The 14,253-nt window shown below is 39.4% G+C and overlaps 1 protein-coding gene across 1 annotated transcript; it reads right to left on the bottom strand.

The window, feature by feature from the left end:
• Positions 1-8,829: 8,829 nt before the first annotated feature.
• Positions 8,830-10,854, bottom strand: LOC145223501 (zinc finger protein 862-like). The gene has a single exon (XM_080089914.1). It carries the CDS (start codon positions 10,852-10,854, stop codon positions 8,830-8,832), a length of 2,025 nt encoding a protein of 674 aa, XP_079946040.1.
• Positions 10,855-14,253: the final 3,399 nt, after the last annotated feature.

Genomic DNA, 14,253 nt, shown 5'->3' with positions numbered 1-14,253 from the left:
GTAACGCACAATGTTTTGCGACCCCAAAATTTTATTTCACGACCCCAATTGTGGTCGCGACCCCCTGATGTAAGCGACTGGCGAAACACTGAATGATCTACTGAAAACATAACCGCACGCCTAATGTAGCCAGGATCAGTTGTATTCATTTCTTTGGAATCTACGTAGCACGATAAGCTATTAGCTGCTGGTAGTCGTATGTAGTGTTTACGTAAAATGCTTTAAAGTCGATGAAATTTTTTTAATCTAACATCAAATTATTAGCACACATGCTCCCGGATAAACTAAGAACGATAACACAGGCCGTTGGTCATACTTTGCGGCCAAGACAAGAACAAAGGAGGCAGCTGATTTGAAACTACTTAGGGCAGGGCATAGCGACTTGGGTATTTTCTCAAAATCCGTTGCTTGTAATTACAACACCTACCTTTTGTAGCGGCCGTGTGGACTAGATTCTGAAGAAGAAATGCCGACACTTAAATCGTTCTGAGACATTCTAGGCAATTCAGTCCATTTGCTATTTACGTAGGTTGAACTTTCTGAAATATAAGTGTTTCGTGGCTATAAAACAGCTTTGCGTTTTTAACAACTAAAGAATGGCCAACACAGTATAATGTCGCTCAACTATGAGTAAGTATTGCATGAACAACTCACCAGTCAGATAAAAAATGTAATATAGAAGAGACAATGCCGCTAAAAAAATTAGGGCCGTCAGCAATGTTGGTTGATATGATTTTGACATAATCTAAAAAAATTCTGACACGTTCCAGAAACAAACTGAAACAATTAATAATCCCAGCAGGTATGGGTATACTGTTAAAGTTTAACCTACTTCAAAAATAAAAGTTCCCAATATTCATGCCCGAAAGAGGGTAAATCAAAACAACCTTATTCAAGGTGAACGCACTTCTGCAAGTGTGTTTGTCTTTTTTGTGACTGAGCAACTTTGTTTGCATTTCCAACATATAGGTTCAATTTGTTGCCCTAACCCAGGGGTCGGCAACCTTTTTTCTACTGCGAACCGTTTTTAAAACTGAAATTTTACCGCGGACCGGCCTAAAAAAACTACAAATATTTAGCTTTGAAAACGCCTAAATGAGCTTATTACATCCGGGATACATATGCAAATTTTTTAGGCATATAACCTGAAAAAGTATACGGCCCGCCAACAAACTCTTCGCGGACTGGCACTGGGCCGCGGACCAGCGTTTGCCGACCACTGCCCTAACCTGTCTTCCTTCTCTTGCTTTATCTTTTATTGTGTGCGCCCCGTGCTACGTTAAACAACGTTTTATGGCTTTGGTTTTGAACTGAACACAACTATTGTTGTCATACTTCAGGAAATTGATGCAGTTTGACTATTTAAACTACAACTTCTCCCTATACAACTTTTTTACTTTCTAATATTTTCAAAATACATACTTTACCGAAGCAAATCAAAAGGTATCATTTGAAATGTTTGAAACACCGCTTATAATACAAGATAAAGTAAACTTGCTTTTGCACGATTTGTGGTATGGAGCAGCATCAAAAGGTTGGTTACACATCGACAAATTCAATGAAGGAAGAGCTGATGCAGTGGATTTCTTTCCCTGTTCCTCAAAAAAGTGAAAAGCTTGTTTGTGTGCAGTACATTATCAAAGAGGCAATAGCCTGCATATAACTCTAACCTAGTTGGGATTCCGTGCCATTGACGACGTTTTCTAAAATATTGAAAACCGTTGCTCTCATTGTGCCGAAAGTTTTATCCAGTTTCATTTGCAGGCAATGCAATTTGCAGAAATATTAAACTATTGAATGTATCGTGCATATTTTGGCACTGTGACTTGAATTATAATGTAAAATATATAGACCTGTACCAGGCATTTGAAAAATAGTTATTGGTTTTTAAAGCATATAAACGGAAACAAAAATCTTTTTTGTGAGTTAAAATATTATTTGAAAATGGTTCATGTGCACAAAGAGTATTCAATGCATCGTGTATATTTTGGCACTATGACTTGAATTATAAAGTAAAGTATATACACCTGTTACAAGCATTTGGAAAATGGTTATTGCGCAGACCGACTGTACCAAGCCTAAGAGGTGGTGATGTAACGATTAACAGCTGCTACCTTTAAGCATTCCTGTTACCGTTGGGCGCTTTCTTATTTTCGTTTCATATTTCACACTTTGTCGCTCGGTTCTTTATCTTCTACATATGTTTGTATGCAAAGATCTGAGATTAGACAGCAGTAGCTTGAAAAACGCTTGGTCGTTGATGGATTTTACTCCTTCCCCATATGTGCGCTGGATGTAGCCTATAATTAAGCGTGACATGCCCTTACGGGATCGTAAGAATTAAATAATAATAAAGTAAAAATTAAGTACTACGCATTAAAATCTTGGCAGGATAAGTTTGGTCAGAAAAAATGCGTTTATTTATTTTTTAACTCTAAAATGATCAAAATCCACAACAGCAAAACACTGCATAATACTTCTGTGATGTATGTATTTACCGCTAGATGTCGTCCCTGAGTTATGACGTCACGTTTCGTATATAACCGTGTACCGCGTCTTAAACGTGGCAGTCAATACAGGTAACCGCTTAAACGTGTGTGCGTTCATGACATGGTGTCAGAAGTGGTTTTTCAAATAAAATGGAAGGTTCGTTCTCACTGCCGGAAGCTATGCAATGGAGTGGCAATGTGTCACAAAACTGGGTTAAGTTTATTAGGGGATTTAGGCTTTATTTGACAGCTGTTGGTTATGACGGAAAGGCTGCAAAAGTTAAAACATCTATGTTGCTCCACGTATGACCAAGTATTGCTCATCCAGCAGTTTTATTGTAAACAATCGACGTTTCGACGTCCTATACAAGACGCCTTCATCAGGATAATGACATAACTTGCAGGACAAATTTCTTTTAAAGCGACAAAATGCAAAACACACACATGTAAAACAGCGATAACAAGATCACGCGGCTGCAAACTCGCACCACCGTAGTTGCTCCACGTGTTGGGAGAGCAAGGTCAAACCATCCACTCAACATTTAAATTTGAAGAAGGACAAGAAATGCACTTTGAAACTGTGGTCAATGCCTTCGAAAGCTACTGTTGTCCGAGGAAGAATATCACCAGCGAGCGATACAGGTTTTTTTCTAGAAATCAAAATGATGGTGAAAGAATAGATGTTTTTATAACCGATTTAAAAAAACTGTCTAAAAGCTGTGATTTCGGTGAACTTTGCGACTCATTAATCCGAGACAAAATTATTATTGGTATCAAGTGTGATCAAAGGAAGTGGAACTAACGCTTGAAAAAGCTATTAAAATGTGCATAACAAACGAAACAGTAAGATCGCAAATGACAATGTTTCGATCAACAAATTCTAAAAGTTTTAGCTTGGATGCTGTTCAACGCGAACCACGTGGTAATCAATTACCAGCGCCTCGAGTTTGCAGATTCTGTGCCTTGCGACATGACGTCAGAGCGTGTCCTGCCTGGGGAAGGCGATGCTTGAAGTGTGGTGGAAGAAACCACTTCGCTCGATGTTGCAGTGCAGCTAATCACCCGCAAGCGCAACGCGCGGATACAATTCAGACGTACAACATGCAATCTGTAAGTACTACTAGTTCACCAAAAGATTGGCTTGTTGACATTTTTGTGCTTTCATGTACACTTCGTTTTAAGATAGATACGGGAGCCCAAGTTAATATTTTGTCACGGAATGATTTTCAAAAACTTCAGGAACGTCCATATGTTTCTTCTACTAATATTCGATTGATCTCATATACTGGCCACCATATTCCAGTTTGTGGGACAATTAGTTTAACACTTCAATACAGAGAGCAATCATTTACTCTACCATTTGTTGTTGTGGAGATTAATGCATTGCCTATTATAGGATTAAATGGAGCAGTAACTCTTGGCCTAATAAATAGACTGGAACCGATTGTCAGTGACGAACAAAATTTTCTGTCCAGCTTTTCAGATTTATTTCAAGGGTTGGGTTGTGTTCCAGGTTGTCACCGAATAAAGACCGATAGCAGAGTTTGTCCCGTAGTCCGTCCCAGCAGAAAAATTCCATTTGCACTGAAAAACAAACTACAACAGGAGCTACAAAGAATGGAAAGCATGCAAGTAATCAAAAGAATAGAAGAACCAACTAAGTGGGTGAACTCTCTTGTAATAGTAGAAAAGAAAAACGGAAAACTAAGAGTTTGCTTAGATCCGCGAGATTTAAACAAAGCAATTTTGCGTGAGCATTTCTGTCTTCCGACTAGAGAAGAAATTATTAGTCAATTTTCAAATGCTAAAGTATTTTCTAAACTCGACGCTTTGTCTGGGTTTTGGCAAGTAAAGTTGGATGAAGATAGTTCTAAGCTTTGTACGTTTAACACTCCGTTTGGACGGTATAGATTTTTGCGCATGCCGTTCGGCATTTGTTCTGCGCCAGAAGTGTTTCACAAGTTGGTGTACATGATGTTTGAACACATGAACGGCGTTGTTACGTCTATGGACGATATTGTGGTTTGGGGTTCAACTAAGCAGGAACATGACATGAGGCTTAAAAATGTGTTAACGGTTTTGCAACGCAATAATCTGAAACTCAATAAGGAAAAATGTGTGTTCGGTGTAGACAAGATTACTTTTCTTGGTGAAGTTGTTAGTGCTTCAGGTGTTCAACCTGATCCAAATAAAGTTCATGCAATAGAGCAACTAAAGCGTCCTCAGTCTAAGGGTGACTTGCTGAAATTTTTGGGAATGGTCACGTACCTAGGTCGTTTCATTTCCGACTTGTCTACTAAAACATCTTCTTTGCGTTTGTTATTGCATAAACGGAGCAACTGGGAGTGGACGCAAGCACACGAAATGGAATGGAGGAATTTAAAACGGCTGGTCACAACTGCCCCAGTACTTCGGTTTTTCGACCCCAAGAAATCGATCAAAATTTCGGCAGACGCATCTAAACATGGACTTGGAGCTGTAATTTTGCAACAGCATGACAACATGTGGCAGCCAGTGGCTTATGCGGCAAGAGCTTTAACAACCGCTGAAACAAGGTATGCACAAATTGAAAAAGAATTGCTTGCTATCACCTTTGCATGTGAAAGATTTTATCAGTATGTTTATGGTCAGAAGTTTGTGGTAGAAACTGATCACAAACCTCTCATAGCGTTGTTTCTCAAGGAGTTAAATAACTGTCCGTTGCGCATTCAACGTCTAATGATCCGGTTGCAAAGATTTCATTTCACCGCAGAGTTTACTCCAGGTAAATTCATGCACACAGCTGATTTGTTATCAAGATGTGTGGAGAACAGTGTGTCCGTTCAATCGCTTTCTTGTCATAGTGTATGTGAATATGTAGATCTAATTGTATCCGCTATTGCTTGTATGCCATTAGTTAAACAAAAGTTACAAAGTAAAACCATATGTGACGAACAGTTGCAAATTGTGACGCGTCTTGTAAATAATGGTTGGCCTTTACATAAGCGTGCTTGTCCTGTTTTAGCAAAACCCTTTTGGGATGTCAAAAATGAACTTTCTGTTGTTGACGGTATTTTGTTTCGTGGATCTCGAATAGTTGTTCCAATGTCTATGCGCAGTTATTTTTTAGAACGTGTGCATGAAGGCCATTTGGGTGAAGTAAAATGCCAAGGACGAGCTCGGGAAAGTATATATTGGCCTGGGTTATCCAACGACATATCTGGTTTGGTTTCTTCCTGTGCCATTTGTGCAAAATTCAGGTCACAGCAACAACGCCAACCGTTAGAACCTCACCAAGCTCCTTCTTATCCGTTTCAGAAAGTGGCAACTGACCTGTTCTATTGGAACCGAAAAATGTTTTTGGTAACAGTGGACTACTACTCCGGATATCCAGAAGTAACCCCGTTGACTACAACTTCTGCGGCGTCTGTTATAAGTGGTTTGAAAACTATTTTTTCCAGGTTTGGAATTCCCGAAACTGTTATCAGTGATAACGGTCCTCAGTTTTCTAGTGAGGAGTTTGCAAAATTCGCCGAGGAATGGGGCTTTCTTCATTTAACCTCGAGTCCACATTATCCACGATCTAACGGACTGGCTGAGAGGAGTGTCCAGACAACGAAGCAACTACTTAAAAAAGCTCACGCCAGTGTACAGGATTTTAACAAAAGTTTGTTAATATTTAGGAGTGCTCCTCTCCTTTGCGGAAAATCGCCTGCACAGCTTCTCATGGGTCGGCAAATCAGACACACGATGCCCCTGGATATCGAAAAGTTAAAAAGTTCAACTTGCCGTCCGTTTGGAAAAGAAAGAAAACAACAAAAGAAGTATTATGACAGGGGAACAAGAAACATGCTGCAATTACAAGTGAACACTCCTGTAAAACTTTACAATACCCAAAACAAACTATGGGATCAACAGGGAACTATAGAAAAACAGTTATCTCATCGCTCTTATCTTGTAAAAACTAGTGATGGTGTATTATATCGGCGTAATCGTGTTCATTTACGTCCATTGAATGTTATTGTGAATCCTTACCCTTCGAGACGTCAGTTAAGTTCAATTTAAACGAAGGGAAGTTGTGATGTATGTATTTACCGCTAGATGTCGTCCCTGAGTTATGACGTCACGTTTCGTATATAATCGTGTACCGCGTCTTAAACGTGGCAGTCAATACAGGTAACCGCTTAAACGTGTGTGCGTTCATGACAACTTCTTTGTCCATCTGGAACATAGTTTGGCAAATATTATTATCGGGCCACATAAGAAACACAAAAAAGGGTCAGTTCAAAAGGCTCTACTCACTTCTGCATATTCTTAAGAAATTCATTTTGTTACCGGTCTTAGTTCGATAGCCACCCGACTAATATCCAATTACAAGTTACCACTTAATTGTTCAACGTGGATACATTGTGACTGTTTTCGTATAAAGTCTGGGTCTTCAGTGAAGGCATTTAATACTTTAAGGCACTTCTACTTACAGCGGCCTTCGTTTGTCAATCAGTTTCACGGTATTTTGTTACGCTTGATGTTGCTTAAACAAAACCAGATACATAAAATCATTTTATTGGTACGGTTTCGGTCCAAAAAGATTTGTGCAGACTGTAGTTTTGTTTTGTGGCACAAAATTAACGCACAACAAGGCAGGGGTCCGCAAATAGTGGGTCGCGACTCAAATTTGGGGCGGTCTGGTTCGCGAAATTTTTCAAAGTTTTCCATGAATATAAGCATCGCATCTACAGTATTAATGAACTTCGGCCTTCTTCAACCTTTTAATTATTGTTGCATTGTTACACATGACTACGTAACTGTTACATACAGTCTACAATGCAATAAGTTAAACTTAAACGCACATGTGCGAGCAGTCATGCGTTTTCTGCACTATCTTATATTGAAAGCAAATACAGATCAAGACTATACAAGTAGAGGACGATTTTCGGCTTGCCGTCTCTTGAATTAAACCTTTAATTAATTTGCTGTGTTCTCATGTGTTAGAATAATTAATGTGAAAAAAGCAACTGACAACAGCATAATAGTCCTAATATGGATATTTAGTTGCTTAGTATTTTCCGCAAACTTACATGCTAACAAAATGCTTGGGTCGCGAGAATTTAGAGCAATTTTTTTAGGGTCGCGCCAAAACGCATTTGCGGACCCCTGAAGTAAGGTACTAACAAAACGCATTGAATAAAATATTTTATACCGCGAAGTTTGATAAGCGCAATTCAGAAGTTTAAAGTGCAAAACTCTTTGCAAAAAGGATAATAATAGCGTGAAAATATCTTTATTTTTTTCAAACCAGGAATTTAGAGCTTGGATGCGGCAAGCCTGACAAACAACGAATTGTTTATTACCATCCTGATTGTTTTGCCTTCGAGGATGGCAGTACGGTACAGTACACAAAAAAATATCCAAAAGTACGGTTCCCAGGTACGGTAGAAGTTACGGGCACAGTACGACGGAGCATTTACCCACCATAGCCTATACCACCGAACCAAAAGCGTACCGTACCACTGTACGTAATGGCATTGTAATATGCAGGGCCCTGAAGAGAAAAAAACATAAAATGTCCAGTTAGATCACTAGTTATAGAACCTGATTAACCTCATAAAAACTAGGATAAAATGGTACGATACGCAGCCAAAATCATTAAAAAACGGTACGGTGCTACGCTTCACAACCAGAGCTTACCATCGTACCAAAAGCGTACCCTATTCCACTGTACTGGTACGCAAGATAAATGTTGTATAAATGTTTTTTTGGATGTCTTTTGCATTTGCAAAAGACATTGAAACTGACCGAAACCTGAACTTAAAGCTGTTTTTCACATGATTTCTTAGCAGGGTCATTTTTCCACACCAGAAGTCAAAAATGTCAATGACGTCATTGCCTTACATTGTCTGCTTACCTGGGCAATCGCTCTAAAAAAGCAGGCTACACTCGCTGTTTGGTTGCAGTCACACTGTCCTTAACGATATAACAAAACTATCGTTTAATGTGACTCAAAAAATAAAATGTGCAGGCCTACTCGTAATCAGTTTGCTTGCCATGGATAGGCTTGCCAACTGCCTTATCCTAAAAAAACCCACAAAAGTCAGCACTTGAAATAGATTCGTTCAGTGAGCGATTGCCAGTAGTCTGCAAAGTAACTGACAACTTTGTCGTCTGCAGTTACAGTTTAAAAGACACATACTAAAATTAATTTTGCTTAAAAATCGCTTTAGGGGTAAGCAGGTTTTTTTTTAAGGTTTGGTTTGGGTGACCGCTAAGTAGTTTTAAGAGACCGCAAGTGTTTCATTTAAATACCAAAAAATAGCCATATTTGCTTAAACGAATTATTTGTTAGGCTACTGGCAGTGCACAATCACAGAACAAATTTTTCAGGTTCTATCTCATGCAACAAAACAGATTCGCAATCCCGTTCCCATTCCATTTCTTCGTTGTTTGCAGATTCCAACGCCTTCAATGCTCGCACTGCCACTGTTTGTCGGTCCTTTGTTTTTTGCCACTTCTCAGCTATCTTTTGTGCATCCTCGTCAGTGAGCTGCTCCGGACCGTTCATCGAAATGTTGATTAGAGCATTCAGGGTGATATCTAGTAGCCTATTTCGTTGCTTGGTTTTAACACGACATAGAGTCGAAAATCCTCGCTCTGGCCAGGCGGTTGCTAGAGGAATTGACAATGCAATGCAGCAAAGTCGATGCAGCTCTGGAAACATTTGCTGGAATACGTTGTCTCGAGGAATTTTGCTGCAGACATCACCGGGATCTTGGCAGAACTCAAATTCTGGCATTGTCATTCTGTCTTTCAACGTTTGATAGTTATTTAGTACTTTCAAGGTTTGTTCAGCAGGAACAATGTCAAATCTTCTGATAAGCAGCGAGAGATCATCATTCCCATAAAGCTGGCGCTGAGGGGTATCAAGAGGAATCTCATTAGCATCAAAGATTCGAAAAGCAGAGAGTACCTCAGGCTCAGGGAAACGTTCTTCGAGATTACAAAGCAGTGCCTCACAGTATGTTTCTGTGGTGAATCGCAGCAGTTTAAAATCATCTTCAAGAAGTGTATTTTGAGATCTTGGTAAAATTTTTGAAATCTTCTCCCAGTCAAGTTTTAGGCTGTTTAAAACCTGATCTGAATTGGCAATGCTCCTAATCTCTTTTTTGCATGTTGAAAGTGCCGACTGCATGTGAGAAAAGTGAAAATTACCTTTTTGAAACAACAATGATAACTTGTTGAGATGGACCAAAGCAGCATTCAGCAAGTAAAGGGAGAAAAGAAAGCGTTTGGAGCAAATTAAATGAAGAATACCAACTGCTGTGCAATCTTTCTTCTCGGTAGCAAAATATTGGAGCGTAGCGTGTACAGCAGGCAGTTCTGCTTTCATTGCGATTACAGCCTTACCATGAGATAGCCAGCGAGTACGGCAGGCTTTAACTAATTTTCGCCCAGACGAATCAACATCAACAGTTTGCATTTCTTGTAGTTTTGCGGTCTTGAGCGGCGAAATTGAAAAGTACTTCCACATCTGGACTAAGCCACGTTCGCAATCCTGGATGTGCTGTAGCTCCTTTACCGTGTCCGTACATGCCAAGGCTAAGCGATGCGCATGGCAGTGCACTGTGTAGGTAATCGGATTTTGTGCAGTCAATTTCTGTGAGAGGGAATTTCGGCGGCCTATCATTGCAGCAGCTCCATCGCATGCAATAGCGACATGTTTACCCACATCAAGACTGTAGTCAGCAGCGACCTCTTTCCAGAGTCGGAATAGGTTGGCAGCAGTTGCCCCGCGAGCGTCTATCCGACGGATATCCAAAAATGCAGTTGCCTGGCGTCCCTTTTTATTGACGTACTGAACAAATGTAATATATTGCTGCAAAGTAGCAATATCGATTCTCTCGTCGACCATGGTAGCCCAGCATAGGCTTTGCTTGACATCAGCAACGATGCGATCAGTCAGATGGTCGGAGATGAGCAAAATAAACTCCGTCACTGCTGTTGAACTGGTATGTCGCAGGTCACGAAGCCGGTCATTGTGACCAATGCGGTCAACCAGTGTTTGCAAGGAAGCAACTTTTCGATTCGCTACTTCCTCTTTCAGTACCCAGTAAATTAGGTATACTCTCTCAGCCACTGTTTTGGTTTGATTTATTACACGATCTTGATACTTTGTGTGAAATAGCGAGACACGTTGGTTCTGTTCCAGTTTAACTGCTTGCTGGTGTTGCTCCGAGCTCAGATGCATATTCAGACGAGAGGGGCGCTGAGGTCTGGCGGGTACGCTGGTGTAAACATCAGCAAACTTGCCTCGGCCAGTGATAGCTACTGGATGCTTAGAGCAAAGCAAACATATTATGCCTCCGTCAGCATGGAGGGTGAACACGTTCATTCGTAGAGCATCATCAAAACCTTTCAGTTTAATCCACGATTGAAATATCTTGTTGGATGGTGCAGCTGGAACAGTCGTCGCCGATGCAACAGGAAGAGTCGACTGCTCTTGAACATTTTCAGCAGAATTGCGGTCATTCAGTAAAACACAATCAGAACTTGTGGTGCTGTTGGCAGATGCGGTTTCGGGGGTTAGAGCAGCAGTACGTGTTTTCGGTTTACCAGAAAAGAACTGCTTTATACTTCGATTGTTAGGTTTATCAGAGGATAAGCGTTACCAGGAAAGAGATCGCTGATCAATTAACGACTGAATAGTTCTACTTCTGAGATCGCTGATCAAAATCTTCAGAGAACTGGCAAAAAGGGCGATGTAATCTACAATAGCACTTGTAAATAACGCATTAAAACTTGATAGCAACTGTCAGCACTTCAACGTATTTCTTAATTTCTGTCCTTCCTCTTCTTTACACTCAAAATATGCCGCCTTATATAATGCCAAAAATATTCTCCCACCTACGAGAAGCTTCGGTTAAGTTACGTCACAAACAATTGTGAAAACTAAACGTCAGGTTGAGTAAATACGTTTATGACATCATAAGCTTCATAATATTCAGTTTAAGTCAGAGAAGAGTCCAGAAGGAATATAATTAACTCGAATCTAGGTTTCGCAAGAAAAGCAATTATTACGTTATTTCTGATTTCAAAGGTTACTTTAGGACAAACATTAATCTCTAAAGATGCGGTACAAACAACATGAAATGAATTATTCGACAAGGCACAGCTTAAATGATTGTGACAGCGACCAAACAGCCTGCCCAACACGGCCGCCAAACAAGTTTGCTGCACAATCAAACAAAGTGTGCTTGTTGGCTTCTGCTTGTTATGTTTCCACACGTAAAAACTGATCATTATGCGCCATAAATCAGAAATAAACATTGACGAGTATCGAAGGTGCACTTCTTTTGTGAATAACTCTTTGATTCAGCTGTTAGCTGTACCTCCACTTATTCTTTTTTCCGGACGTGAACTATTGATCGTAGGCTATATTCGTATTATCGACAAGACATAGCGAGAAACAACCATTACTTTTCTACTGTAGTTGCAAGTCCAAATTTTGGGAAACCGCTGGAGAAATTTGAAAAATGTCCGAAACGGTCCCCCAAAACACCTTAAAAAAACACTGGGGGTAAGAATCGTCCTATAAATGTTAAAGTCAGAATTTCGCATGTGATTTTTATTTTTTACTCCTTATTTTTGTAACGCAGTCCTTAAAATTCTAACTTTATTATTACACCAAGGATTTGACATAAAACACATGCTGTAAAAATAACGCAGTTAATGTCTTTGCACGAGCCCATCGTAGAATTTGATATCAACCTTACATTTCGTATGGCGAGATTTTGAGTAAGGCAGCTTGTTTAATCACCACTCACTTAAGTGAAAGTAATCATCGTAAAGTTGATTCAAGTATGATTCTAATTGGTTTCAAAATTTGTACTAATAAACCCAAAAAAGTTACAAAAAATTAAAAAAGGTTTATTTTTTTATGCGTTTTTGTACGATATTTTTTTGGTGATTTTACACAAAAAAAGGTTTGTTCAAAAGGTACGGTTCGAAAAAACAGTGTGGTACCCCAGCTGCGGCACGGAATGCCTTTCAGGTTTTGACATTTGATGCGATTGCTCTTCGCGGTTTGTATAGCACTGCCAATACAATACGTACCGTACTGTGTTGCCATCCTTGAAGAAAGGACTAAAATGCTATACTGAACAAACCCTACCACATTTTATGAAAACAGCAAAAGTTTACGCGTAATAGCGGGGCTTTTTTTTTTCACGGGGTTCGAACCCGGGACACTCCCGGGAACGTATCCCGATCAGGTTTTTTTATGTTTGTAATGGGTCAGGCGCGCCAGACCATTCGGCCAGGTTTTGGGTCCTGGTCTGTCGCACCGGATACTGACCCCCCTCGTGGGGCCTGATACTAAACCAGGAGTCAAACTAGAGGGGTGGTTTAGCACATTCTGCCACACATACACTATAACATATTTAAAACGTTAACATATTCCCTACACTTATTTTATTATGAGTCCCATATTAGCAACTTTCTTTTATAACCTCGGTTGTTTCTACAGGCAGAAACTCATAGGCCCCACACAGGCAAACTTCAAAAGATAACCATTAAGTTGGTGTTGTAATGTAGAACACAGTGATTAGTACTTGGTTTAAATTATCATGCTATTAAAAGTACAAACAATACAATTCCTATCAAAAACATTGTTTAAAGTTTATCCTGTTTGATGTTCTATTTTAAAGAAAAGAAGGTGTTAATAGTTGTTAAATAGCACACGACTTAAAACAGCAACTTTTATAAACTGTTTAAATTTTAGTCAATTTCGACAATGTTTGAAAAACTCACCAATTTTAGGCGGCTAGAGAGGTACAACACATACAGTTTCGATAAATAACAAATTCTACAAGATGTCCAATTTTCATTCAATTCCGACACTGTTAAACATTTACCCACTTTAGGGGGCTAGTGGACTAACTGATGGGGTTTTGCACCCAAATGTATAAAATATAGAACCACAATGAACCAATAAACAGTAAAATTTTGTCCAAATCGGTTATTGTGTGAAATTTTGACCACCAGGAGGTGTTTTGTGCAACAACCGGTAATGCATATGACGTCATGAGGCTGTTCAAACCCCTTCTTTTTTGTTTATTTTGACGCAAATAAACAGGCGCTCGTAGACAGGTACGAGAATAAACTAATGCGAGGACAAACCAAAAAGCGATACCACAAAGGGTTGAAATCATTTTGTTTTTCTATTTGTAGAGGCCCCTCCCCGCTTTAACATGTGAAAACAAACTATCATGTCGTCTCTATTGTTAAAAAAGGTTACAAAAAACAGAAAAAATGGCAGGAACATAAAGATGTTGCGCCAATCATTTGCTGAATTGGTCAGCAGGAACGGGACAAAGGTATCGCATGCAAAGGAGTAATCAAGAACGTAATTTCAGTTAAACTAAGTTTGCGCTTTAAAAAAGATGGCAAAATGGCGTATTAGGGAAACAATTAAATGTGCCGGCAGGCAGGTCATTTGTTACGTTTTATAAAATCAAAACGATGAATGCGAACTTAAGAGCAGTGAAAAATTGCCTTTACGTGGCAGTACTGTATAGGATTTTAGTTTTCGGCGTCAATTCCGAATTTAGTTTCGAGAGTATCCGTATCTTTCTAAGAAGATCCGTAGATCGTTTTTTATCGATTCATATAGATCTTAGTTGCCGTTTTTTGGGGCAAAAGCGTCTTGATTTACCAGCTGTTTATTTAGGTAGTTTAATTTTTGCTTTTTTTTAATTATTTTTAGTCGCCAAATTGAAGTCGATTTAACTAA

The sequence above is a fragment of the Phallusia mammillata genome, chromosome 4 (assembly GCF_965637545.1).
Source record: "Phallusia mammillata chromosome 4, kaPhaMamm4.hap1.1, whole genome shotgun sequence".
NCBI lineage: Eukaryota > Metazoa > Chordata > Ascidiacea > Phlebobranchia > Ascidiidae > Phallusia > Phallusia mammillata.
This window is presented reverse-complemented; position numbering and strand designations above follow the sequence as displayed.